The sequence below is a fragment of the Xenopus laevis genome, chromosome 5S (genome assembly GCF_017654675.1).
Source record: "Xenopus laevis strain J_2021 chromosome 5S, Xenopus_laevis_v10.1, whole genome shotgun sequence".
Taxonomy (NCBI): Eukaryota; Metazoa; Chordata; class Amphibia; order Anura; family Pipidae; genus Xenopus; species Xenopus laevis.
Genome location: NC_054380.1, coordinates 113,217,726 through 113,245,281, shown reverse-complemented (window position 1 = coordinate 113,245,281; position 27,556 = coordinate 113,217,726). Strand labels below are relative to the sequence as shown.

At 40.4% G+C, this 27,556-nt stretch overlaps 1 protein-coding gene across 1 annotated transcript; it reads right to left on the bottom strand.

Moving 5' to 3' along the window:
- On the bottom strand, positions 1-27,301 carry iws1.S (IWS1, SUPT6H interacting protein S homeolog). Its single transcript, NM_001089061.1, is given in 14 exon segments — positions 1-443; positions 3,472-3,583; positions 4,220-4,276; positions 4,685-4,796; positions 5,204-5,321; positions 5,430-5,559; positions 6,934-7,016; positions 7,948-8,098; positions 8,330-8,439; positions 9,314-9,371; positions 9,686-9,878; positions 19,544-20,654; positions 24,884-24,987; positions 27,153-27,301. Coding segments are annotated over 14 exon segments (2,505 nt in total). The 5' UTR covers positions 27,187-27,301; the 3' UTR covers positions 1-311.
- Positions 27,302-27,556: the final 255 nt, after the last annotated feature.

Sequence of the window (27,556 nt, the reverse complement as noted above, 5' to 3'; positions counted from 1 at the left end):
TTAGAAAACAAGATAGAATTTTATTGTCTGATTTCCAGACACCGAGGTACGAAGAAAACTGATCTGTACAAACAGCATTAAATACAACCTGGAAATAAGGAGCACAGTTTGTCTTCTGAAAGGAACCAATGGGAAGCAGCAAAGGCTGGCTCCTCTGGAAGGCTTTGCACAAATTTACATGGAGGGGATGGGAAAAGAAGTTTAAAAATATTGGGAAATGTCTCCAAAGAGTCCAATTTAATGATCTTAGCAGGATTATGCCCCAAAGCTAAGACACACTTGTGAGGCATTTCTGTGGTCAACCAGCAGTGTCACAAGGGCATTTTATTTCCTTCAATGCTGATTTTCACAGCGTGACCAAATCGGTTCTTCTTCTTGATGTCTACAAACTTTCTCATCTGTTTGTTAATTCGGCTCACTCCTTTTTTAGCACTTCCCTGGTACTGAAAAATAAATACAGAGAAAGTTAGAGAAGCATAACTAGGGGGGACACTACCCACGACTGTGAGCGGTTTAAGACTCCCTAAACCTTCAAGTATTTCCCTTATTATTTAATTCACTCAGATGCCAAGCGTGTGCATGATGTTGCCTTGTCATAGACAAACTACACATTAACTTTGTTGTAATATAACGTCATTTCTGCCCAAAGTCACTATTTGTTAGGTGGGATAGCTCTATAAAATTTGGGGTGTGGTCTCTGTAGGAGTGGCTAAAATAAAAATAGAAGCAGTCAGGGAGCAAACAAATGCAAGGACCATTAACTTTGTATGCATTGGCCATGCATGCAGTCTGAAATAGAATAAGGCTAGAAATGTTGTATTTTGTATACTAAACATAAAATAACTGCACCACAAGCCTAATCAAACAAATGATTTATGCTTTCAAAGTTGCCACACGGGGTCACCATCTTGTAACTTTGTTAAACATCTTTGCAAGACTAAGACTGTGCACATGCTCAGTGTGGTCTGGGCTGCTTAGGGATCGTCCTAAATAATCAAAACAGCACAAGTCAAATATCTGCCAGAAGCCGATACAGCAAGATTTATTAATAACCAGAATATGCAGACTGCACTGGGTCCTGTGTTGTCATGTAATCTGATGTGGATTTTATACTTTTTGTATTGTTTGATACAAACTTTCTCCAACTCTGCAGAACCAATGGCTGCAGTAAAATAATCCTTCAATCAGAATCCCAGTTTATCTGTATGATCTTTGTCCCTGCAGCTGGAGTTGGAAACAGTAAAGGGGATGTAAAGGCAAAAATAAAATCCAATACAAATCTTAACACAGTCGCTGACTGCTCTAAAGGGAAACAAACAAAACTGCTTGAATTCTGCAAAGCTGGGAAGGCTCGTTTCCCTGCAGAGCAGTTGGGGACCATCTGACAATTCCTATCCATAGAGGTAAATGGAGGGAGAATTTAACTGCATACCATCAGGATTCTTATTAAAATGGTACACATTTTTTAATTGAAGTATATTGGAGCTAGGTTTCTTTTTCATTAAAGAAAGTAAAAATGGGATTTAATTTTTTTGCCTTTACATGCCCTTTAAGGACAATTTTGCATTAACAATGCCTCTTAACTGTGTTAACAAATGTGTGGGAAGAATGGAGGTTCAACTCCTGCAGCACCCTTTCTGATTGTAACATGTAATTATTTTGGACTTTAACTTGGTCTGATCTTTTTCCACACTCCCGGTATTAAGTAATCAGCAATTCACAATGGCATGTAAATATCATTATCCAGATAGAATAGTAAAACTAGTATGGCACATGGGAAATGTGCATTATATGCTTTTTACTCATCGCAACAACCACTCCATGTTCCCCTGTACAAAAAGATTTGTATGACTATTATATTTAGTTCTACTGTCTCCAATATAAGAATGAAGACTGCAATTTTATGTTTTACACAGAGACATTCATATGTATTAGGAAGAATAATACACCCCTATCATTGACAAGGTTATGAGAGGTATGTTCAACCTACAGTCTTCCCGTTGCTGTTAAACTGCAACACCAAGGACTATTAAAATTAACTAAAATTATCCGTAATAATGTACTTTAAATGACATTGTATAAAGTGTGTGTTGTTCAAGCTTGCAGTTTGCCTAATGTATTGAAATACAATTTTCAGTGGAAAGTTATTCATTTAGGGGCACATATAGAAAGGGTCGAAGTGAATATTCCAATTGAAAAACCTCGAATTTCAAAGTAATTTTTGGGTACTTGACCATCGAATAGGACTTTGTTTCAAAGTGAAAATGCTTTGACTATTCGACCATCGAAGTACTGTCTCTTTAAAAAACTTTGACTTCAACACCGCCACCTTAAACCTGCCGAATTGCTATGTTAGCCTATGGGGACCTCCTAGAATATATAGCCAACATTTGGCTAAGTTTTTAGAAAGCAAAGTGAAATCGTGCGATCTTAAAAATCCTTTGAATTCGAATGTCGGAATAGCCTATTCGATGGTAGAATTTCAAAGTTTTTTTGCACTTTGAAATTCGACCCTTGATAAATCTGCCCCTTATTGCAACTGAAAAACTCATACTGAGCTACTCTGAGCTCCAGGACATTTCGCCATAAATATCCCCTAGTAAGAAGATTACACATATAACTTATGCCATGATGGAATGATACCATATATATCATTGCACTATATATTATACAGTATATGCCAACAGACTGCAGGGATTTTGGGTCTCCCCCATTTTTATGCGATTAAGCCCCTGTTCATCTTTCCACTAGGATTAATTTTTTCCCCCTCTTCCCTGTTTTGTACTGGTCAGGTTTTCTGTTGTTATTCTTCTCCTATTCACTTGTCCTACTTTGTATCAGGTGGCTAGTGGTTGCCTAAGCCAAATCAGTTTTGTATTTATTCTGTGATTTTACAATCATTATAGTTGTTGAGGCACTACTACGTTTATTGTCAGACAAGCCAAACAGGACAAGCTGCTGAGTTAGAAGAAATGGTTCAAATCTGAATTTATTAGTGCATGCACCGCACACACAGGACCTTCTTAACTCACACCAGGAGAGGGGCTAATAGAGGATACCTCTCAAGCAGACTCAGAGGTTTGCTGATCACATCTCACAGGGGCATTCTATTCCCCTCAATGCTGAATTTGACAACATGAGCTGTTTTCGTGAGCCTTTTCTGCTCAGCAAAACGTCTCTTATGCTTCTCCAAGCGGCTTATTCCTTTCCGAGCACTTCCATACTGAGTCAAGAATCCACCAAAGGGGACAGAAAAGAGCAAAAAGAAAAAAGGAGGAGAAAGGAAAGGCAAAACACGAGTACAAAATGGTTAAGGTATGAAATGGATCCCTTTGTAGGGCTCATGGTTTATTTCCAAGTGATAAAGAAGAAAACATTGGAAAGGTACATTTAAAGGGAAAACTTTGGATATGCCTAGGTTCAGAACAGATCTCAGATCAACCTAAAGGTACATTAAAAGAGGCAACTCACCTGAGAGGTTTCCATTTCTACGTTCCACTTCGGACGGACTACATAATCTTTGTTTGAGGGTAGAGGAACTCTGGCACGAGCACAGAATCCTGGCTCACCTGGTCGCAGAGCTCTAATAGAGACAAGGATAATAGAAAATACATTCAACAAGATAACAGAACTACTCTATATACAGGTACTGTATGTGTTCCACTGCATTGTGCAAATAGTAAAAACCTAAACAACTGCTGAAATGTAACCAGTTTGAACTTGTAACCATTTTTGGCAAATTGCTTAGGAGACAATTTAAAGAGTCAATCAAATTGATTTGGATACAAAAGTAAAGTGGCCGTGTACAAGCCTTGTTCAACACAAATAGGTATTGTACACCAAATACTTGAAAATTATTTTAAGAAATACCTATGGTTATTTTATTTTTTTTTGCTCTAAACAGGGCAAACACTAACAGCAGTTTCACTATTTACCTTCCTGTGGTTTTTGTAAAGTGTGCCAGGAAAAGGTAGGAGACATGACCAGTCCACAAATAAGCCCTCTGTACAATGATCCCCTCTATCTGAAAGGCTGACTGCAGTTCCGGTTCATTGTACAGAGCACATTATTTCTATTTAGTGAAACTATCCTCATTACAGGAAGAAGAATACAGGTAAAAACAAAGCAGTGATCCATCAGTGTTTTAGAACAAAATCATAGGAAAATATTGATTTTAAAAAAACAGATAGAACAGAAGCATCCCTGCCATCATACTTACTTCTCTTCTCCTGTCAAAACTTTATCGAGGTCCCGGCGTGGTGTCTGCCCCCCTGAACTGTAGAAAAAGTAATAAGTTCAGCAGAAACAGGTTAACTTGGGGAAAATCTCTATACGCAACCTTTGTAGCATTTAAACGCTACCTTTATACGTAAACATGGTTTGGCAGAATAGGAAAAAAAAAAAACACATAAAAGAGAAGTTACGCAGAACAATGAAGGAATTAGAATACATCACATAGTACATAGGTAATAGCCCTTATGCCTACGTAACAACCTTGGACTTAAGTTTATTTCATAGGCGGGGGGGTACTACCTATGTACTATGTAATACTCTCCAAATCCTTCATTATTCAGCATAATAACCTGGAGACCTTGGGTGAGACATACAGTACTTTTCAATGCGTGAGGGGAGCGTCAGTAGTTTCAGGATGTAACTGCAGGTCTGTATTACTGGCATATTTTACCTGCTCATTCTTCGGCGCTGTGGCATTTGCTCAATATCTCTCTGCTCTCTCTCTTCTCTAGTCATTCCCTTATAGTTAGATGTGAGCCCAAATATGGGCCGGGACCATTCATCTGAAAAGATGGACACATTACTTTGAGAGACTAACGTTTAAAAAATAAAAACAGGCTAGATCTGTGGCTTATAATCACAGTTTCTTTCTTTCTTTCTTGGTTTTCAGCAAACAGGAGTAAAGATCTGATATTTGGAAAAGGGCATTTTACCACTACAGCCCAAATATTAATTTTAATCACTCCTGTCTACCCTGCTAATTATGACATTGTATATTGTATCTGTAAGCAAAGTAACTAAATATAATGACTAGTAAAAAGATTTCTGTAAACGGAGGATGTCTAAAATTCAGCCCACAAAATACTATTGACCTACAAATGGGGTTGCAGTTAAAGTTCAGTCAACCCTTCTTTAGAATAAGGCAGTACTTTCATGGTTATCATCATACATGTAGAGTCTTTGTACATACTTATCAGCTTTCCAGCAATATCTTTATTTGGTCTTGATTCTTTTGGGTGTTTGTAGAGATACATGATAGCTCTGCCAATGCCACTGTGCTTTAAAGTTTCCTGGCTCACACTGGGAAGCTTAAGGATGAGAATAAATAATACCATTGTAAAAAGAGAAAGTGTGCAGCAAAAGGAAAGACAGCAAAGCTACCCTCTTGATGAAGAAAGCAAGCAAAACGCATATACCTCTTGAAGTATTTTAAGCAGCTCCTCTCTAATCTTTAATGCCGGCAAACTACGATCAGGGAGGGGAGTGAGCCATTCTTTAATGGCAGACATGACACCACTGTCAATAAATGTCTCCTTCAGATCTTGCCTGTCAAAAAATCAGTTAAGGATCATGAAATAAAAAATACAAATACATAAAAAAATAGTACACCCAATGACTTTCAAGCTCTGTAAAATAAGCCTAGACCTTAAAAAAAAAAAACACACATTATGCCTTACAGAGGAAACCATAGTATGGGGAAGTGGAGAAGGATATAAATAAATATTCTGAACCAACAGCAGCTAATAGTTCTGATCGGTTACCTGCAGTAGGACTAATGAAATCAGAATTTAGACAGGCTACCCAATTAAGCTAGCCATACTCCTTAAAGGAACAGTTCAGTGTAAAAATAAAAACTGGATAGATAGTATGTGCAAAATAAAAAAAGTTTGTAATATAGTTTGCCAAAAATGTAATCTGTAAAGGCTGGATTGAACAGATGTCTGATAAATCGCCCAGAACCCAATTTTACAGCCTCTAACTCTTAGTCAGCGACTTTAAAGCGACTGACATCAGAAAATAACCTTTTTATAGATCTATCATAACGTTGTCTTTTAATGCTATTTATAATTTTGCCATAAAAGTATTTTTACATTACCATTCCTAGTCCCGTGTTGCTCTATGAGGAGGCTGCCCTATTTGTGCAGCAGGAGTCCGTTAAACTCTAACTAACAGGTTTAGAAGGGACAGTCAGGTTGGCAAAACAGTCAGGTTTAGGAACTCCACGTAACAATTATTTACAAAAGATCATCAATGAAAAACGATCAACATGACCTATAGGTAACTTTTAATGTAAATTCATATTTTGAAAAGACAATTTTTTGTGTCAGTATCACTTTAAGTGGCCCATATGGGACAAAACTGATCAAATAGATTGTTTATGAAGGTCAGATTCAAAAGCAAACAGTTATGACCCATATGTGGTGTTCTGGCTATTATGTTAGACATCCAGTCACTCCAGCCTTTATACATTACATTTGTGGCTAACTATATTGAAAATGTTTTTATTTTGGACAGCCTATTTACGCAGTTTTTATACTGAACAACTCAGTTAAGATCCGCTTGTTTGTTGAGGATCTCTACCTGATTAAATTGGGATGATCCAATACAGGGGATAATGATCCGATCATACTACAGCCTCAGGACCTTGTCCTGTGAATAGAGTTGCCACCTGGCCGGTATTTTACCGGCCTAGTCGGTAAAAATGATGGTTGATCCCAATGTTATTAAAAGGGAAAAAAACAAATATATAGGAAGGCCGGTATTTTTTTCCCACAAAAGGTGGGAACCCTATCTGTAAATTGTAGTGCAATCGCTCATTTACGCCTAAACTTTATGAATCAGCATTTCTGAGAATGTGGCAAAATTACCTTAAAAAACAAGCCTCTAACACCACCTACCTCCATATTAGAGGGTACTTACTTTTTGAGGTGCATCACAACTGTAGGAAGCAAAGTGAGTTTCTTTAGTGCAGGTTTCTTGCTGGAGTTAAGGTTTCTGTCCTCCTATAATACAGAATTGTGACATTTATGTTGCTTCGAAGTTGAAGACATGGCAAACCTGTATCGCTCCACTGCCAGCTAGCTGAGCAACTACTGGTAATGTAGAGCAGACATTTTTGAGAATCCATTCGGTAAATGTGTCCAGCTCTTTAAATGTATTGGAAAACAATCATCTAATTCAGTTTAATCATGTTCTGTCCCATATTACAGTCAGAGGACATAAAATAATTATTGAATAATACAAGACTATTCAATGCACACATTTGAACAACACACTGAAATGGTCTTCATATGAATAAAAACTATGAGGTTGTCTCATTAAAATCTGAATGGAATCAAATGAAGTTTTACCTTAAGAGTCTGTATATGGAGTCTAACTAAAATATGGTTCCCTGTTGAGATTTGATCATGGAGCCTGCTAATGAACAACAACTGTCGAAAATGGACAATTGGGACCAAAATAAGATTATGCAATCACTTAAGTGTATCCAGTCTCATCAGGCAGATTTAGTATGTCACAATGTAAAGGTCTGAAGCAGTTCGTGAGTAACATGTTGCTCACCAATCAATTGTATGTCCCTCCCAGTGGCCTCAAAGCAGGGGCTTATTTTTGAAATCCTGAGTTGGAGGCAAGTTTTGGTTGCGCAAAAACCAGGTGTACTGCCAAACAGAGCCTCCTGTAGGCTGCCAGTCCACATAGGGGCTACCAACAGTCAATTACAGCCCATATTTGGCACCCTCAGGAACTTTTCACATGCTTAAACTTATTTTTACTTTTAAAGATGGAACATGGGTTACAAATGTTGGGGAGCCCTGGTCTAAAGAAACCAAATAAAACACTTCATAGTTGTTGCCTGCTCAAAATAAATGAATAAAAAAATATTTAAGGCTCCTCAGGACCCATTCACTCTATATACCAAGGGCATGAACTCACCTCAGCTGCTTCAGTCATCTTCATTATCATAGCATTAACTACATCGTCCGCATCACTGATAAATGTGCCACCATCACGATTTCTCCTCTGCTTGCCACTCATGCTCTTCTTCCTTTCTAACATTAAGTCAAAATCGGATTTATAATCACCCCTGGAAGGCAAAATGGAATAAACATCTGTAATGAGACAGGTCACTTATAATGTTCATTATTTCTACGCCAGTAAACAAAGTCTTACACAACAACATCTTAATAAGTAAGAATTTAGTAAGCATAAAATGTAATAAAGCATCAACAGGATATTTTTGACTGAGAAGCCATAGTTTACAAGGCAGAAAGCATGGCATTTATGTTTATAACTAGACAATGTCCATGGGCATTACATTTTTCCAGATTTCATGTCATCATCAGAGTCTGAATCTGCAGCGGCAGCTTGCTGCCTGTTAACTGAAGTAACTGTCTTCTCCCCTTCCAGATCTTCTTGGTTGAAGCCCTTCAGAGAAAAATGGTAGATTGCAAGTCAAACCTTGTTCTTTAAATTCCAATAAGAAGTGTGGGAAGAAAGTGGTGGCAAATGGAGGAGAATAAAAATAAAAACATGAAACGACAGCACGACAACCATCACATGGTTTTAAAACAACCTGCTTATTACTTAAAGGGACACTGTCATGTAAAAAACAGTTTTTTTCAAAACGCATCAGTTAATAGTGCTGCTCCAGCAGATTTCTGCACTGAAATCCATTTCTCAAAAGAGCAAACAGATTTTTAATATTTAATTTTGAAATCGGACATGGGGCTAGACATATTGTCAGTATCCCAGCTCCCCCAGTCATGGCTTGTGCTCTGATAAAATTGTAGTCACTCTTTACTGCTGTACTGCAAGTTGGGAGTGAAATCACCCCTTCCCTTCCCCCCCCAGCAGCCTAACACCAGAATAATGGGAAGATAATCAGGTAGCAGCTCCCTAACACAAGATAACAGCTGCCTGGTAGATCTAAGAACTGCACTCAATAGTAAAATCCAGGTCCCACATTCAGTTACATTAGGAGAAACAACAGCCTGCCAGAAAGCAGTTCCATCCTAAAGTGCTGGCTCTTTCTGAAAGCGCATGACCAGGCAAAATGACCTGAGATGGTTGCCTACACACCAATATTACAACTAAAAAAAATACTTGCTGGTTCAGGAATGACATTTTATATTGTAAAGTGAATTATTTGCAGTGTAATTTAGAAATAAAAACTACATCATAAAAATCATGACAATATCCCTTTAATAACTAAAGACAAAACAACTAGAGAAGGCAAAAGGACATAGTCTATAATGATGCTACTACAATCACATACTGCAATAGTAACAAAGATGTTTACCGTAAATTCTTCTTCTTCTTCATCCCCAGACTCACCAAAAATATCTGCAATTAGATTCCTGGGGAAAAACAAAAAAAATAAAAAAATCAGTCTCAAGACTGCCGGATGGTATCAAACATGGTAAATGTAGCAAACTACAAGTCTGCAAGAGAATGAGGCAGACAAATGGACCAAAGTCAAAATTGTTGTCTATCTTTCAAATTTGGCCACACGCTTATAAGCAGATCTGTCACACCAGAATCACTGGATCAAAGAGAAGCTCATGTATGAAATTATAGTCGAGACATCAGGCTCATGTAGACTATTGGCCACACTTTAATACTGGTAACAAATACCACTTTATTGTACAAAATACAATTTGTCAATACTCACTCCTCCTCATTTTCAGAATCACTTTCACTCCCAAACAATTTATCTGCACTTTTTGTCTCTGTTTTAGATTTCCGTTCATCCTCCTCCTCACTGTCGGATGAGGCAGACTTTTTCTTCTTTTGCTTTGGTTTTTCAGAAGCTGCATCACTGTCAGAGTCCTCTCCATCGGACAGGATTCGGCTTTTTTTATTGCCTGCAATGGGTATATAAGAGGGTTGGTTTTTACATTGAAAGTATATTCATCCTATTTCTTCTACGACGATAGCAGGGAGTCTTAACCTATGGGTTCAGACCTATAAATGGGGCCCATGCTGTTTGTGGTCCTTTAATGCCATAATATTTCTACCTACTAGAAAAAGTCATTAAAGGGGATCGCCATCTTTTACCAATATACTGATTTAATTAAAATTCATTTATAATAGTAAACAGAAAAACTGTGCCAGAAGTACTTAACAACAGAGACAGGAGAATTATTAAGTGGGCATTTGGTATTTTGACTAATAAACAGATAATCCAGATCTACTTAGATCCTGCCTTTTATTTCCAAAATATGGTGATATACAGAGATTATTCAACTCCACATCATACTATCATCATGCATCATTACGAACAGGCTAGTGACAGCAAATAAAGCAAACAAACCTACACAAAAAAGTTGTTTTTTTTTATTGCGATTTTAAAGAAAGTTTTGTAGATTTAACTTCTGTGGTGTAATTTTTAAAAATATGTTTTCGGTCTTAGGTACTATAGTAAAGTTTGGCGTGCTATTGTGCTTACAGCAAGTTTGCCAGAAGCTGCTTTACTTTGAAGTTAGATTTCTCTCAGTTTGAGGTGGGTGGGGACGGGGTTTGATTAGTGCAGCTGAACTTGTGCACCTAACTGTATAAATGGAACCCCTGGGACTCTAGTGAAGCTTGCTCTAGTGGTTAGCTGCTCTTAAGTGGCTTCAGCGCTCTTAAGTGGCTTCAGAACCCTCTTAAAAGGATACTGTCATGGGAAAAAAAAATCTTTTCAAAATGCATCAATTAATAGTGCTGCTCCAGCAGAATTCTGCACTGAAATCCATTTCTCAAAAGAGCAAACAGATTTTTTTATATTCAATTTTGAAATCGGACATGGGGCTAGACATATTGTCAATTTCCCAGCTGCCCCAAGTCATGTGACTTGTGCTCTGATAAACTTCAATCACTCTTTACTGCAAGTTGGAGTGATATCACCCCGTCCCCTGGCTGATTTGGTTAATGCCTTTTAAAAGGTGCTTGGACAATTTCTTGGACAAGCATAATACTCAAGGCTATAGTGATAATAAAATCTGTAAATAATATAGATTTGGTTATATATAGTCTATATATCTATAAGTTGAACTTGATGGACTTTGGCCTTTTTTCAACCCAAATTAAGTATGTGTCTTTACTATACCAATCATGCAAGGTGTCAATCAGTGGTCTGTATAAAGCAGGGGTCTGCAATGTTTTTTTGCTGCACGTGAGCCACATTCAAATGTAAAAAGAGTTGGGAGCAACACAAGCATGAAAAGTCCCTAAGAGTGCCAAATAAGGGCTATGATTGGCTATTTGGTAGCCCCTATGTTGACTGGCAGCCCACACTGTTTGGCAGTACACCTTTTTTTTATGCTATTAAAATTTGCATCCAAGCCTGAAATTTAAAAATAAACACCTGCTTTGAGGCCACATAGAGCAACAGAGTTAAGTGAGCTTAAGCCGGGTTCTCTTAACCCACTTAAGAGCACTTAACCCACTTAAGTGGGTTCTCGGGTTGAACCCACTTAAGAGCCGAGAACCCAGGAGCCGAGAAGTTCTCGGTTTAAAAGCACTTAACCCACTTAAGAGCACTTAACCCACTTAAGAGCACTTAAGTGGGTTCTCGGGTTGAACCCACGTAAGAGCCGAGAAGTTCTCGGCTTAAGAGCACTTAACCCACTTAAGAGCACTTAACCCACTTAAGAGCACTTAACCCACTTAAGAGCACTTAACCCACTTAAGAGCACTTAACCCACTTAAGAGCACTTAACCCACTTAAGAGCACTTAACCCACTTAAGAGCACTTAACCCACTTAAGAGCACTTAACCCACTTAAGAGCACTTAACCCACTTAAGAGCACTTAACCCACTTAAGAGCACTTAACCCACTTAAGAGCACTTAACCCACTTAAGAGCACTTAACCCACTTAAGAGCACTTAACCCACTTAAGAGCACTTAACCCACTTAAGAGCACTTAACCCACTTAAGAGCACTTAACCCACTTCTCGGCTCTTAAGTGGCTTCTCGGCTCCTGGGTTCTCGGCTCTTAAGTGGGTTCAACCCGAGAACCCAGTTTAAGAGCACTTAACCCACTTAAGAGCTGAGAACCCACTTAAGAGCCGAGAACCCAGGAGCCGAGACGCCACTCAGGAGCCGAGAAGTGGGTTAAGAGCCGAGAAGTGGGGTAACGGGTTCTCGGGTTGAACTTTGCATCCAAGCCTGAAATTTAAATATAAACACCTGCTTTGAGGCCACATAGAGCAACAGAGTTAAGTGAGCTTAAGCCGGGTTCTCTTAACCCACTTAAGAGCACTTAACCCACTTAAGTGGGTTCTCGGGTTGAACCCACTTAAGAGCCGAGAACCTAGGAGCCGAGAAGTTCTCGGCTTAAAAGCACTTAACCCACTTAAGAGCACTTAACCCACTTCTCGGCTCTTAAGTGGCTTCTCGGCTCTTAAGTGGGTTCACCCACTTAAAAGCAGAGATCCCAGGAGCCGAGAACCCAGGAGCCGAGAAGCCACTTAAGAGCACTTCAGACCCAAGAAGTGGGTTAAGTGCTCTTAAGTGGGTTAAGTGCTCTTAAGTGGGTTAAGTGCTCTTAAGTGGGTTAAGTGCTCTTAAGTGGGTTAAGTGCTCTTAAGTGGGTTAAGTGCTCTTAAGTGGGTTAAGTGCTCTTAAGTGGGTTAAGTGCTCTTAAGTGGGTTAAGTGCTCTTAAGTGGGTTAAGTGCTCTTAAGTGGGTTAAGTGCTCTTAAGTGGGTTAAGTGCTCTTAAGTGGGTTAAGTGCTCTTAAGTGGGTTAAGTGAGCTTAAGCCGGGTTCTCTTAAGAGCACTTAACCCACTTAAGAGCCAAGAACCCACTTAAGAGCACTAGATCCCCACCCCCGTTTAAACACTTCAACCTCTTGGCTTTTCTTTCTCCTCTTTCATTGCGGTACAATCCATCACTTAAACAACTTAACCCACTTAAGTGGGTTCTCGGGTTGAACCCACTTAAGAGCCGAGAACCCAGGAGCCGAGAAGTTCTCGGCTTAAAAGCACTTAACCCACTTAAGAGCCCTTAAGAGCCGAGAAGCGACTTAACAGCCGAGAAGTGGGTTAAGTGCTCTTAAGTGGGTTAAGTGCTCTTAAGTGGGTTAAGTGCTCTTAAGTGGGTTAAGTGCTCTTAAGTGGGTTAAGTGCTCTTAAGTGGGTTAAGTGCTCTTAAGTGGGTTAAGTGCTCTTAAGTGGGTTAAGTGCTCTTAAGTGGGTTAAGTGCTCTTAAGTGGGTTAAGTGCTCTTAAGTGGGTTAAGTGCTCTTAAGTGGGTTAAGTGCTCTTAAGTGGGTTAAGTGCTCTTAAGCCGGGTTCTCTTAAGAGCACTTAACCCACTTAAGAGCCGAGAACCCACTTAAGAGCACTAGATCCCCACCCCCGTTTAAACACTTCAACCTCTTGGCTTTTCTTTCTCCTCTTTCATTGCGGTACAATCCATCACTTAAACCACTTAAGAGCACTTAACCCACTTAAGATCACTTAAACCACTTAAGAGCACTTCTGGGCTCCTAAGTGGCTTCTCGAGAACCCAGGAGCCGAGACGCAGAGAGTGCTCTTAAGTGGGTTAAGTGCTCTTAAGTGGGTTAAGTGCTCTTAAGTGGGTTAAGTGCTCTTAAGTGGGTTAAGTGCTCTTAAGTGGGTTAAGTGAGCTTAAGCCGGGTTCTCTTAACCCACTTAAGAGCACTTAACCCACTTAAGAGCACTTAACCCACTTAAGAGCCGAGAACCCACTTAAGAGCACTTAACCCACTTAAGAGCACTTAACCCACTTAAGAGCCGAGAACCCACTTAAGAGCACTTAACCCACTTAAGAGCCCTTAAGAGCCGAGAAGCCACTTAACAGCCGAGAAGTGGGTTAAGTGCTCTTAAGTGGGTTAAGTGCTCTTAAGTGGGTTAAGTGCTCTTAAGTGGGTTAAGTGCTCTTAAGTGGGTTAAGTGCTCTTAAGTGGTTTAAGTGCTCTTAAGTGGGTTAAGTGCTCTTAAGTGGTTTAAGTGATGGCTAAAAGATAGATTAAAGGAATTGTTCAGTGTAAAAATAAAAACTGGGTAAATAGATAGGCTGTGCAAAATGTTTCTAATATAGTTAGTTAGGCAAAAATGTAATGTATAAAGGCTGGAGTGACTGGATGTCTAACATAATAGCCAGAACACTACTTCCTGCTTTTCAGCTCTCTTGGTTTCCACTGACTGGTTAGAATGGTTACCATTCTGACAAACGCAGAGTTAGACAGCTGAAAAGCAGGAAGTAGTGTTCTGGCTATTATGTTAGACATCCAGTCACTCCAGCCTTTATACATTACATTTTTGGCTAACTATAGTAAAAACATTTTTTAATTTTGCACAGCTCAACTATTTACACAGTTTTTATTTTCACACTGCACTGTTCCTTTAAATAGACCAGTGTTAGTGGAGTACTGCAGGGCTCTGTTCTTGGTCCTTTACTATTTAACTTGTTTATTATCGACCTGGAGGTGGGCATTGAAAGTATGGTTTATATTTTTGCCGATTCAAAATTGTGCAAAACTATAGGTTCCATGCAGGATGTGGACACTTTGCAGAGTGATCTGACTAAATTGGAAAACTGGGCAGCAAACTGGAAAATGAGGTTCAATGTTGATAAATGCAAGGTTATGCACTATGGCAGTTATAATATAAACGCAGGCTAAATGGCAGTTTGTTGGGAGTCTCCTTAACTGGGAAGGCTCTAGGGGTTTTTTTTTGCTGCTAACAAGAGGCCATCTCTTCAGACTAGAAGAAAAGAACTTTCATTTGAAGCACCGTAAGTGGTTCTTTACATAGGAGGACAGTGAGGTTGTGGAATGCACTTCTGGATGATGTTGTGATGGCTGATTTGGTTAATGCCTTTTAAAAGGTGCTTGGACAATTTCTTGGACAAGCATAATACTCAAGGCTATAGTGATAATAAAATCTGTAAATAATATAGATTTGGTTATATATAGTCTATATATCTATAAGTTGAACTTGATGGACTTTGGCCTTTTTTCAACCCAAATTAAGTATGTGTCTTTACTATACCAATCATGCAAGGTGTCAATCAGTGGTCTGTATAAAGCAGGGGTCTGCAATGTTTTTTTGCTGCACGTGAGCCACATTCAAATGTAAAAAGAGTTGGGAGCAACACAAGCATGAAAAGTCCCTAAGAGTGCCAAATAAGGGCTATGATTGGCTATTTGGTAGCCCCTATGTTGACTGGCAGCCCACACTGTTTGGCAGTACACCTTTTTTTTATGCTATTAAAATTTGCATCCAAGCCTGAAATTTAAAAATAAACACCTGCTTTGAGGCCACATAGAGCAACAGAGTTAAGTGAGCTTAAGCCGGGTTCTCTTAACCCACTTAAGAGCACTTAACCCACTTAAGTGGGTTCTCGGGTTGAACCCACTTAAGAGCCGAGAACCCAGGAGCCGAGAAGTTCTCGGTTTAAAAGCACTTAACCCACTTAAGAGCACTTAACCCACTTAAGAGCACTTAACCCACTTAAGTGGGTTCTCGGGTTGAACCCACTTAAGAGCCGAGAACCCAGGAGCCGAGAAGTTCTCGGCTTAAGAGCACTTAACCCACTTAAGAGCACTTAACCCACTTAAGAGCACTTAACCCACTTAAGAGCACTTAACCCACTTAAGAGCACTTAACCCACTTAAGAGCACTTAACCCACTTAAGAGCACTTAACCCACTTAAGAGCACTTAACCCACTTAAGAGCACTTAACCCACTTCTCGGCTGTTAAGTGGCATCTCGGCTCTTAAGGGCTCTTAAGTGGGTTAAGTGCTTTTAAGCCGAGAACTTCTCGGCTCCTGGGCAATCCATCACTTAACCCACTTAAGTGGGTTCTCGGGTTGAACCCACTTAAGAGCCGAGAACCCAGGAGCCGAGAAGTTCTCGGCTTAAAAGCACTTAACCCACTTAAGAGCACTTAACCCTCTTAAGAGCACTTAACCCACTTAAGAGCACTTAGCCCACTTAAGAGCACTTAGCCCACTTAAGAGCACTTAGCCCACTTAAGAGCACTTAGCCCACTTAAGAGCACTTAGCCCACTTAAGAGCACTTAGCCCACTTAAGAGCACTTAACCCACTTCTCGGCTCTTAAGTGGCTTCTCGGCTCCTGGGTTCTCGGCTCTTAAGTGGGTTGAACCCGAGAACCCGGCTTAAGAGCACTTAACCCACTTAAGAGCCGAGAACCCACTTAAGAGCCGAGAACCCAGGAGCCGAGACGCCACTTAAGAGCCCTTAAGAGCCGAGAAGCCACTCAGGAGCCGAGAAGTGGGTTAAGAGCCGAGAAGTGGGGTAACGGGTTCTTGGGTTGAACTTTGCATCCAAGCCTGAAATTTAAAAACAAACACCTGCTTTGAGGCCACATAGAGCAACAGAGTTAAGTGAGCTTAAGCCGGGTTCTCTTAACCCACTTAAGAGCACTCTTAAGTGGTTTAAGTGCTCTTAAGTGGGCTAAGTGCTCTTAAGTGGGCTAAGTGCTCTTAAGTGGGCTAAGTGCTCTTAAGTGGGCTAAGTGCTCTTAAGTGGGCTAAGTGCTCTTAAGTGGGCTAAGTGCTCTTAAGTGGGCTAAGTGCTCTTAAGTGGGCTAAGTGCTCTTAAGTGGGCTAAGTGCTCTTAAGTGGGCTAAGTGCTCTTAAGTGGGCTAAGTGCTCTTAAGTGGGCTAAGTGCTTAAGTGGGCTAAGTGCTCTTAAGTGGGCTAAGTGCTCTTAAGTGGGCTAAGTGCTCTTAAGTGGGCTAAGTGCTTTTAAGCCGAGAACTTCTCGGCTCCTGGGTTCTCGGCTCTTAAGTGGGTTCAACCCGAGAACCCACTTAAGTGGGTTAAGTGCTCTTAAGTGGTTTAAGTGATGGATTGCACCTTCTTGGCTCTTAAGTGCTCTTAAGTGGCTTCTCGGCTCCTGGGTTCTCGGCTCCTGGGATCTGGGAGCACTTAACCCACTTAAGAGCACTAGATCGCCCCCCCCCCCCCCGTTTAAACACTTCAACCTCTTTGCTTTTCTTTCTCCTCTTTCATTGCGGTGCAATCCATCACTTAAACCACTTAACCCACTTAAGTGGGTTCTTGGGTTGAACCCACTTAAGAGCCGAGAACCCAGGAGCCGAGAAGTTCTCGGCTTAAAAGCACTTAACCCACTTAAGAGCCCTTAAGAGCCGAGAAGCCACTTAACAGCCGAGAAGTGGGTTAAGTGCTCTTAAGTGTGAGCTTAAGCCGGGTTCTCTTAAGAGCACTTAACCCACTTAAGAGCCGAGAACCCACTTAAGAGCATTAGATCCCCACCCCCGTTTAAACACTTCAACCTCTTGGCTTTTCTTTCTCCTCTTTCATTGCGGTACAATCCATCACTTAAACCACTTAAGAGCACTTAACCCACTTAAGAACACTTAAACCACTTAAGAGCACTTCTGGGCTCCTAAGTGGCTTCTCGGCTCTTAAGTGCTCTTAAGTAGCTTCTCGGGTTCACCCACTTAAGAGCCGAGAACCCAGGAGCTGAGATGCCAAGAGTGCTCAAGTGGGTTAAGTGCTCTTAAGTGGGTTCTCGGCTCTTAAGTGGGTTAAGTGAGCTTAAGCCGGGTTCTCTTAACCCACTTTAAGAGCACTTAACCCACTTAAGAGCACTTATCCCACTTCTCGGCTCCTGGGTTCTCGGCTCTTAAGTGGGTTCAAACCGAGAACCCGGCTTAACAGCACTTAACCCACTTAAGAGCACTTAACCCACTTAAGAGCACTAGATCGCCCCCCCCGTTTAAACACTCGTCCAACCTCTTGGGTGGGTTCAACCACTTAAGAGCCGAGAAGTGGGTTAAGTGCTCTTAAGTGGCTCTTAAGAGCACTTAACCCACTTAAGAGCACTTAACCCACTTAAGTGGGTTCTCGGGTTGAACCCACTTAAGAGCCGAGAACCCAGGAGCCGAGAAGTTCTCGGCTTAAGAGCACTTAACCCACTTAAGAGCACTTAAACCACTTAAGAGCACTTAAACCACTTAAGAGCACTTAAACCACTTCTCGGCTCTTAAGTGATGGCTAAAAGATAGATTAGAGGAATTGTTCAGTGTAAAAATAAAACTGGGTAAATAGATAGGCTGTGCAAAATGTTTCTAATATAGTTAGTTAGGCAAAAATTTAATGTATAAAGGCTGGAGTGACTGGATGTCTAACATAATAGCCAGAACACTACTTCCTGCTTTTCAGCTCTCTTGGTTTCCACTGACTGGTTAGAATGGTTACCATTCTGACAAACGCAGAGTTAGACAGCTGAAAAGCAGGAAGTAGTGTTCTGGCTATTATGTTAGACATCCAGTCACTCCAGCCTTTATACATTACATTTTTGGCTAACTATAGTAAAAACATTTTTTAATTTTGCACAGCTCAACTATTTACACAGTTTTTATTTTCACACTGCACTGTTCCTTTAAATAGACCAGTGTTAGTGGAGTACTGCAGGGCTCTGTTCTTGGTCCTTTACTATTTAACTTGTTTATTATCGACCTGGAGGTGGGCATTGAAAGTATGGTTTCTATTTTTGCCGATTCAAAATTGTGCAAAACTATAGGTTCCATGCAGGATGTGGACACTTTGCAGAGTGATCTGACTAAATTGGAAAAATGGGCAGCAAACTGGAAAATGAGGTTCAATGTTGATAAATGCAAGGTTATGCACTATGGCAGTTATAATATAAACGCAAGCTAAATGGCAGTTTGTTGGGAGTCTCCTTAACTGGGAAGGCTCTAGGGGTTTTTTTTTGCTGAAACAAGAGGCCATCTCTTCAGACTAGAAGAAAAGAACTTTCATTTGAAGCACTGTAAGTGGTTCTTTACATAGAGGACAGTGAGGTTGTGGAATGCACTTCTGGATGATGTTGTGATGGCTGATTTGGTTAATGCCTTTTAAAAGGTGCTTGGACAATTTCTTGGACAAGCATAATACTCAAGGCTATAGTGATAATAAAATCTGTAAATAATATAGATTTGGTTATATATAGTCTATGTGAGTGAATGGCGGGTTCACTGTGATTGTGTGTTTGAATACACGTTTCATTTGGAGGGGTTGAACTTGATGGACTTTGGCCTTTTTTCAACCCAAATTAAGTATGTGTCTTTACTATACCAATCATGCAAGGTGTCAATCAGTGGTCTGTATAAAGCAGGGGTCTGCAATGTTTTTTTGCTGCACGTGAGCCACATTCAAATGTAAAAAGAGTTGGGAGCAACACAAGCATGAAAAGTCCCTAAGAGTGCCAAATAAGGGCTATGATTGGCTATTTGGTAGCCCCTATGTTGACTGGCAGCCCACACTGTTTGGCAGTACACCTCATTTTTATGCTATTAAAATTTGCATCTAAGCCTGAAATTTAAAAATAAACACCTGCTTTGAGGCCACATAGAGCAACATCCAAGGGGTTGGTGAGCAATATGCGACTAGTGAGTAACTGGTTGGGATCACTGGTATTAAGGAATAAGATGGCAATACTAAAGTAGACATCTTTTTAAAAAAACACAGAACAGGCTACATTACTCACAGTCCCTGCTGAGTTGAAAGAATAACAACAATACCAGATTTATCAGCTGCATCTTCATCTTCACTATCCGAAACGATGTTTGATTTCTTCTTCTTTGAAGCTTTCTCTCCCTCCTCATCGCTCTCGGACGCCTGAAGTTTTTTGCCATCCACTTTGTCACTGCTGTCACTTTCTGAGCTTCGCCGTGGTGACTTTTTCTTTTTTTGGAGAGGTTTTCGGTCATCCTCATCATCACTGTCATCAGACGACACAATTTTTCTCTTCATTCGTGGAAATTCATCCTCTGAGTCGTTGGCTGCAACCTTGGCTGGTGTCTCCTCTTCAGAATCACTGGGCTGCTTTGAAGGAGCTTCATCTTCCGAATCACTTGCTTTCCCTTTAGGATGAGTCTCTTCTTCTGAGTCACTAGCTGCACGCTTAACTGGAACATCATCATCATCATCAGAATCAATAATGGCTCTCTTACCACGAGTTTTACCTTCTGAACCAACAGATTTCTTCACCTTTGAGGCACTGACTGCATGTTTAGATGGAGTTTCATCTTCTGAGCTACTAACCTTACGCTTAGCAGGGGCCTCATCCTCTGAGTCACTGCCTGCAAGTTTAGGTGGAGCCTCATCCTCTGAGTCACTGGCTGCATGTTTAGGTGGAGCTTCATCTTTGGAGTCACTGGCTACCTGTTTAGGTGAAGCTTCATCCTCCGAGTCACTGGCTACTTGTTTAGGCGGAGCTTTATCCTCAGTGTCACTTACTCTATGTTTAGCTGGAGCTTCATCCTCAGAGTCACTAGCTGTTTTTTTAATGTGCCGTTCATCCTCTGAATCGTTAGCTTGTTGTTTACGTGGCACATCATCTTCAGAATCACTTGCACAGTGTCTTACAGGTTCTTCATCCGAGTCACTGGCAGCACCTTTTACAGGAGAACGATCAGAATCACTGTTCTTCTGTCTGCGTCCATCATCTTCAGAATCGCTAGCAATGCGATTGTGACTTTCTTCATTCTCTGAATCACTTGCATCATGATTTTCCAAGTCACTGGAATTGCGAGGTCTGTGCTCGTCTTCTGAATCATGTTCTGTCCCTTTCTCATTGTCAGAGCCACTGTCACTGCTGTGTTTATGATCTTCAACATCACTGTGCTCATCCTGCAAAGAGGTAGATAAAAAATTTTAAAACATGTAGCTGCTCAAGTAAAGCTTTCTGCAGCCAGTCATTTGCTTAGAACAGAACACAAATATACTGGCGGGAATAATTCAAACCCTTGTTAGATGTGTACAAATTGTTATCAAAGTATTGCCATCATACCACAACAGATACAGTGTATTGCCCCTGCTCTCTCTTCTAATAATGAACCTATTCTATATTTGCAGAGCATTCGAATATCAGTAGTGCCATGATGTTAACTACTTAAAGGGGTTGTTCACCTGCCAAACACTTTTGTTCAGTTGTTTTCAGACTGTTCACCATAAACAATTGCTTTCTTTTACCATTTTCCCAAAATTTAAGCTTAAAGGGGAACTCCGTCTTCCAAACCAAAATTTGATAAAGAGGCCTACATAATACAGAAACCCCTAATATACCCATCACAGTTATCCGTTTCATCAAAAAGTATGAATAAATGCCTGCAATCCAGCTGTTTAACAGTTCTTCTCTTTCTGCATCATTTGAAATCCTGGCAGGGAAGGAGGGACTAAACACTGATGTTACAAATAGTAACAACTTCTCCACAGCTTACAGACAGCATGCAGCAACTACATAACCCACAATGCATTGCATGGTCATGTTCTGCTCCTTATTGAAATCACGTGCAGGGAATTGTGGGGTTTGTGGAGGATGCAGGCTGAGGACAGCTGGCTGTTGATACAAAGTAACAGTAGTCAGTACGCTCTGCAGAGTAGTCAGATCAGCAGGAGAGCAGGGGGCTGGGCTTAGGGAACTGTCAGAAACCATTAAAACCATGAAAAGTCTGCATATTTTTTAATTGATGTATACTGCAATGTTGCCTGAAATTATGTTTACTTTTCAAAAAGCTCAAGTTATGTTTTTGTAGAGTTCCCCTTTAATTTCCTCTTGTCTCTAGTGTTTCAGTCTGGTTACTCAGTGATCCAGGAGCATCTGAACAGTTACAATATAATAAATTTAGTTGATACAATTAGCTGATACATTTCTCAGCAGCATCTGTGGAGTATTAGAAACTATTGTATCAATTCTAACAGCTTCCTTTAATGAAGCTCAGGGATTCTGCTCAGCAGAGCCAAAAATAGAAAGTAATTGGAAAAAGTCTGCTACTGGTGAACAATGAAACCAACTGAACTCCCCTAGAAGGTGAACACCACCTTTAAAATATGCTTATAACAGTCAATTTTATCCTAAAGTTCCCACTCCGCTGAAAGAAAATATCAGGAATTTAATATCACTTCTGATACAGCCATAAACTTCTCACTGTTGGCACAATGAAGCTAATTTACTTACACAGAAAATAAACTGAACCAGTGCAGTTAACACAGCAACCAATCAGAGCCTGCTTGGTAATATTTTATTTTTTAATATTTGTCGAATGATTTGCCTTAGTCTGACTTTCCAGATTTCAAATGGGGGTCACTGACCCCATCTAAAAAACAAATGCTCTGTACTGCTGCAAATGTATTCTTATTTTATTTAATAAAATGTAATAATATTTTTTTTTTTTTATTACTCATCTTTCTATTCAGGTCCTATTCTATTCATATTCCAATCGCTTATTCAAATCAATGCATGGTTGCTAGGGTAATTGGAACCCTAACCATCAGATTCCTGTAATTGAAAACTGGAAAGCTGTTGAATAAAAAGCTAAATAACTGAAAAACTACAATTAATAAAAAAATTTAAATCAACTGAAAATTGTTTCAAAAATTAAAAGTTAATTTAAAGGTGAACACTCCCTTTAATATGGCTCTGTGATAGAGACTAGCCTGTTTAACTGGTTCTGTTTGGGTTAAAAGAAACACCGCCTAGGAGTCTTGTCATATTTGGAAGGTTTCAGGAGAGGGATTATTGTTACATGAAGCTTCTGTTGTGGCATATGAATTTCTGTGTTTTTTTTTAAGATATTTTGGGTGGGCTATTCACCCCTTATGCATGCCTTAAAGGCTTCCCAGATCATCAGACAGTACGATGTGTTCTCATTTATAGCAGGGAACTCTTTGATACGAGTGGGTATCTGTGTTTCTAATTCTGGATGATCAACCTAGTAATAATGTAAGCATCTTTATCAGTGGTTGTGGGGCCAAGTTGCCTCTAGAGTAAATTAGGCTAGTGAAACTATATACCCTTGGGTAAAATTTGAATTTCCAACAATGATTCAGCAAATCTGGGGAGCCCAGATGCAAGTCAATTACTGGTGGCAGAGTTAAACCAGGTATAGCATATAGTATAGTCAACAAATTTTATACCCTCCATAAATAAGTTATATTAGAGGCTTCTTTCCATTTTAATAAAGACTGGCTGTGCTTATTTGACATAGGCAGTCTATCCACAGCTCGATGTAGAAATCCCCCTGCAAATCTATTTCAGCATGTTTGGCAACATAAGTGGGGGTAATATGTAGGCTAGCTGGAACTTCAAAGAGAATGTCATGGCATCGATGCCTAGGCGAGAAGACAGTGACCTTGTGGTTATACCTTGTTACTATTAGATTAATCTGCTGTTCCTCCATTTTTGTATAAGCAGACAGACTGCATCCTGGTCTTAGAAAGAACCTATCACACTGGAACCACAGAACTTGGTGAAGGTGTACACTGAGGGTAGATGGCCTTCCTACACAAATGCTGCACTAAAGCCCCTGCTTATGCTATTGGCACACAGGCTGAAGGCTCCAGGTGTTGTCAGTCTGCGTATTTTTGCAGGCTGAGAGAAGCAGATCTGCTTAGTGCCCCCGGCTCCGTTGATTTGAATCAGCCTGTGTGCTCACACATGCAGTGGAGATGAAACAGAGGTCAGCCCCGATATGGAAAAGGAGGCATCTCTAGGCTGACTTCAGCTTCACCATGTGTGCGCACACAGGCAGATTCAAATCAACAGAGCAGGGGGAAACCTGTGTGTCCAAGAGCCCTTTGTCCTGTCCACATATATCCTGAGTTAGACTGGGATAAAGGAAGAGAAACACTATATCCCTTTGGCTTTGAACACGTCAAAATATTCAGCTGAAAAAAAGACACAAGGGCCGATTTACTTACATAGGTGGAAAAATTACATTTGCCCACGGCTGGTCTTTGTTTTCATTTCCAGATTGTAGTAGCTTTTCAAAACTGAATTACTGATTGGTTTCTATTGTGCAATTTAGCACATATTTTCATGAAACAGTCCCATAGTGCAGGGGAGTGCATTAAGTAAAGGCACAGTAGCTAACAAAATAGGCAAACCCTCAAGCATATTACATGTCTGTTGTAATACCTATGGGGACATTTGTGTTACTGGGCTCAGCACATGCAAATTTGCGGATAGGTTCTTTGGGTGCTAATGTTTAAAGGAACAATAACATCAAAAAATGAGTGTTTTAATGTAATAAAATATAATGCAGTGTTGCCCTGCAATGGTAAAACTGCTGTGTTTGCTTTAGAAACACTATTATTTTTTATATAAATAAGCTGCTGTGTAGCAATGGGGGCAGCCATTCAAAGGAGAAAAGGCTCAGGTTACACAGCAGGTAAGCTCTGTAGAACATAATGGTGTTATCTATTATCCACTATTTAACCTGTGCCATATAACCTTCAATTTCCGCCATTGCTACACAGCAGCATGTTTATATGAACTATAGTAGTGTTTCTGAAGCAAACAGATCTGTTTTACCAGTGCAAGGCAACACTCCATGATATTTCCATTAATTTAAAACACTTTCATTTGTTGGTGTTACTGTTCCTTTAACTATAATAGGAGCTAGTGTGCTGGGGAAAAGGACAGAGGGTACAAGCAAGGGGACAGTCCCACTGTGCCTAAATGTGGGGTGCAGAGTGCATGATCTGAACATTTTGTAGAAAAGAGAGAGAAAAAAATAAAATGGTAGAGTGAGAAAGATGGGTTATGGGGTAGCCCTGAGCAAATGTTGAACCTCTAATGAAAGACAAACAAAAGAAGTCTGACAAGCACAACTTTAGGGGTGAAACTACAAAGTGCTTGTAAATTCCAATAATAGGTCCTGCAAACCAACAACGTCCATTCTGCCAGTGTTTCTATAAACCAGTCACTGCCTACTGCAAAATAAAGCAGATGAGGATTTTATTTAACCATGAAATGAGAGCTGCCACTAAAATATTAATACCTAAGCAGCAATATTTAACAGAGGCAATGTGGGAACACGGCAGAACATTTAAAAACCAAAACTGAGACAATCACTAACCTCTGACTGGTGCTCGGGGCTTCCTGGTTCAGATCTTTGCTCATTTCCCTCATCATCGGAGGCAGAGTCCCGTTCATCTTGCACTGGGGTTGCACCACCATCATCTGAACAAAATTTTGCAAATGGATTAGTTCAGTCACAAGCTGTATGTGAGAATCACCTGCCTGGCCCAGAAGCTGCGGTCTTAGAACAGGCTCCCACTCATAAAGCTTCTTAACCATCCTCCAAATATTATATTGTAAAGTAAAGAGGAGAGATATGCAAGAGTTGATATATATACAATTTGTGCAACTTAAAACAACTTGCACAGACGCTTTTAGGCAACTACCATAGCAGAAAATAGCAGGGGGTCATTTGGTGCTGCTTCAAAACCACTTGTTATAGGGCAACCCTTTTGAAATAAAAAATAAAGTGGTATAAATACCCTTCAAAACCACTAAATACTGTGGGCTCCAAAGAACCCGAAATCGACGCATGTGCTCATGTCTTTAAGAAAAAGTCCTACTTCCTCCGCCATTGGTAAAAAGTTCATCCCGCATTGGTAAAAAGGTCATCTGCTTCTAATAGCATTAAAGGAAAACTATAACCCCCAAACAATGTAGGTCTCTATAAAAAGATATTGCATAAAACAGCTCATATGTAAAACCCTGCTTCATGTAAATAAACCATTTTCATAATAATATACTTTTTTAGCATTATTTGCATTGCAAAATTGCCACTACCCCCCTGGGATCGTAGGATTCACGATGCACAAAAAAAACAAACTATACATGTTAGGTCACATGAGCCAATTAACAGACAGAGTTGTGCCTTTTGCTCTCACACTTCTTCCTGTTACAGTTAGAGCTGTAATATTTCTGGTCAGGTGATCTCTGAGGCAGCACACACAAAAGGGTGGTTCAAGAGATGTAAAAGTCCAATATTTTCTTAAATATATATGTATTCCAGTTTTGTCAGATTCTTTAATATGCTACTTAATTTGATATAAACTGTTGCTTTAGTATTCATTTTGGGGTATAGTTTTCCTTTAATATGCTCTGTGGCAGCATCTGTGGAGCCCCCATCAAGTCCCAGAGGAGAGTTGTGGGCAGGAGCCATTGCCAAGGATGCACCCAATTTCTGTACAAACTTGCCAGTCTGAATGAAAAGCTACTCGCTCAGGGACTTCGTTATATTCTAATATATAAAGGTAAACTTCCCTTCTCACTTAAATCAGATTAGTTTTGAACTTTTAGGGCCAGTTTTAAGGTAAGAGAGGGCATTTGCCCTGAGGCATCAGAGGTGCCCCTTAGGGAAGAAAGAAAAACATAAAGGACAGCAGTTGGGAATGTGTTTGTATAGTATGTTTAGTATATACATTGTAGAAAACTGAACCTGGTTAGGGTGAGATGGGCTAAAAGGAGCCAAAAAGCACTGGTAACATTTCCATGTTTGCTTCAAAAACACTACTACAGTTTGTTACATAACCTCATTTAAAGTTTTCCAGTATTTTACATTGTTTTTCTGTGGTACCACCAATATATATATATAATGCATTATACATTTCCCAGATTTTACAAATTTTTTCCAGGTCCCTGAAAATGTGTTTGTATAGTATGTTTAGTATTTATACGGCTGCAGCCCTCTGGCGACCAACTCCCAGCATGCTCCCTCTCGAACTGCAACTCCCAGCATGCTCCCTCTCGAACTGCAACTCCCAGCATGCTCCCTCTCGAACTGGAACTCCCAGCATGCTCCCTCTTGAACTGTAACTCCCAGCATGCTCCCTCTCGAACTGTAACTCCCAGCATGCTTCCTCTAACTGCAACTCCCAGCATGCTTCCTCTAACTGCAACTCCCAGCATGCTCTTGGTAAGCAAAGCTTAGACTGCAGGCTTGTTCTCCCCTTTACTGAGGAATCTGAGGATCCTTGGGTATCTACAGAGCTACACGAGGGGAAACTGTAGAAGCGGGGGACACGGCAGTCAGTCAGACATCACTACAATTAGTACTAATAATCTGTAACACAATTAAAGAGGATGTGACAAATCATGTCCCCATGACTCCCAGGAAGCGAAATATCAGGCAGCCCAGACGCCTTTATCATCAACATGATCCCTCTCATCAATCACGAGCATTGCACTGGTCTCACTACTATGTAACTACGTCTCCCATGATCCCCAGCAGAAATCACGTGCGCTGTTACTTGAACAACACCAATTAGGCAGCAGTCTGGTCACACGGGCGGGAATCCCATGCACCATCTCTATATATGTCACGCACTCATTACCTGAATGTTCCGGGCTGTAATTATCCGCCTCCATGGCTCAATCTTACTGAGCCAGTTTACGATAAACTTCCGATTTCCCCACAACAAAACCTATAACCCCCAATACTTCCCAAACACCTCGCTACACTCTATATGTCAATGGAGAAGCCATCAGGCCGGAAATGTAGAAATTCGTAAAGCGCCTGCGCAAAGGTCATAGGGAGACGGGGCGGGGCTAGAAAGCGCAGCCGCAAAGTCCTACGAATAGTCAGCTGATGTGCTCCTGTGCGTGGCATTCCCTAAAGCGGGATTTCCTCAACTACGTATTTTCCCCTTGTCTAATTTGTTAAAGGGGTTGTTCAACTTTGAGATAACTTTTAGTATGATGTAGAGCGTGATATTCTGAGACAATTTGCAATTGGTTT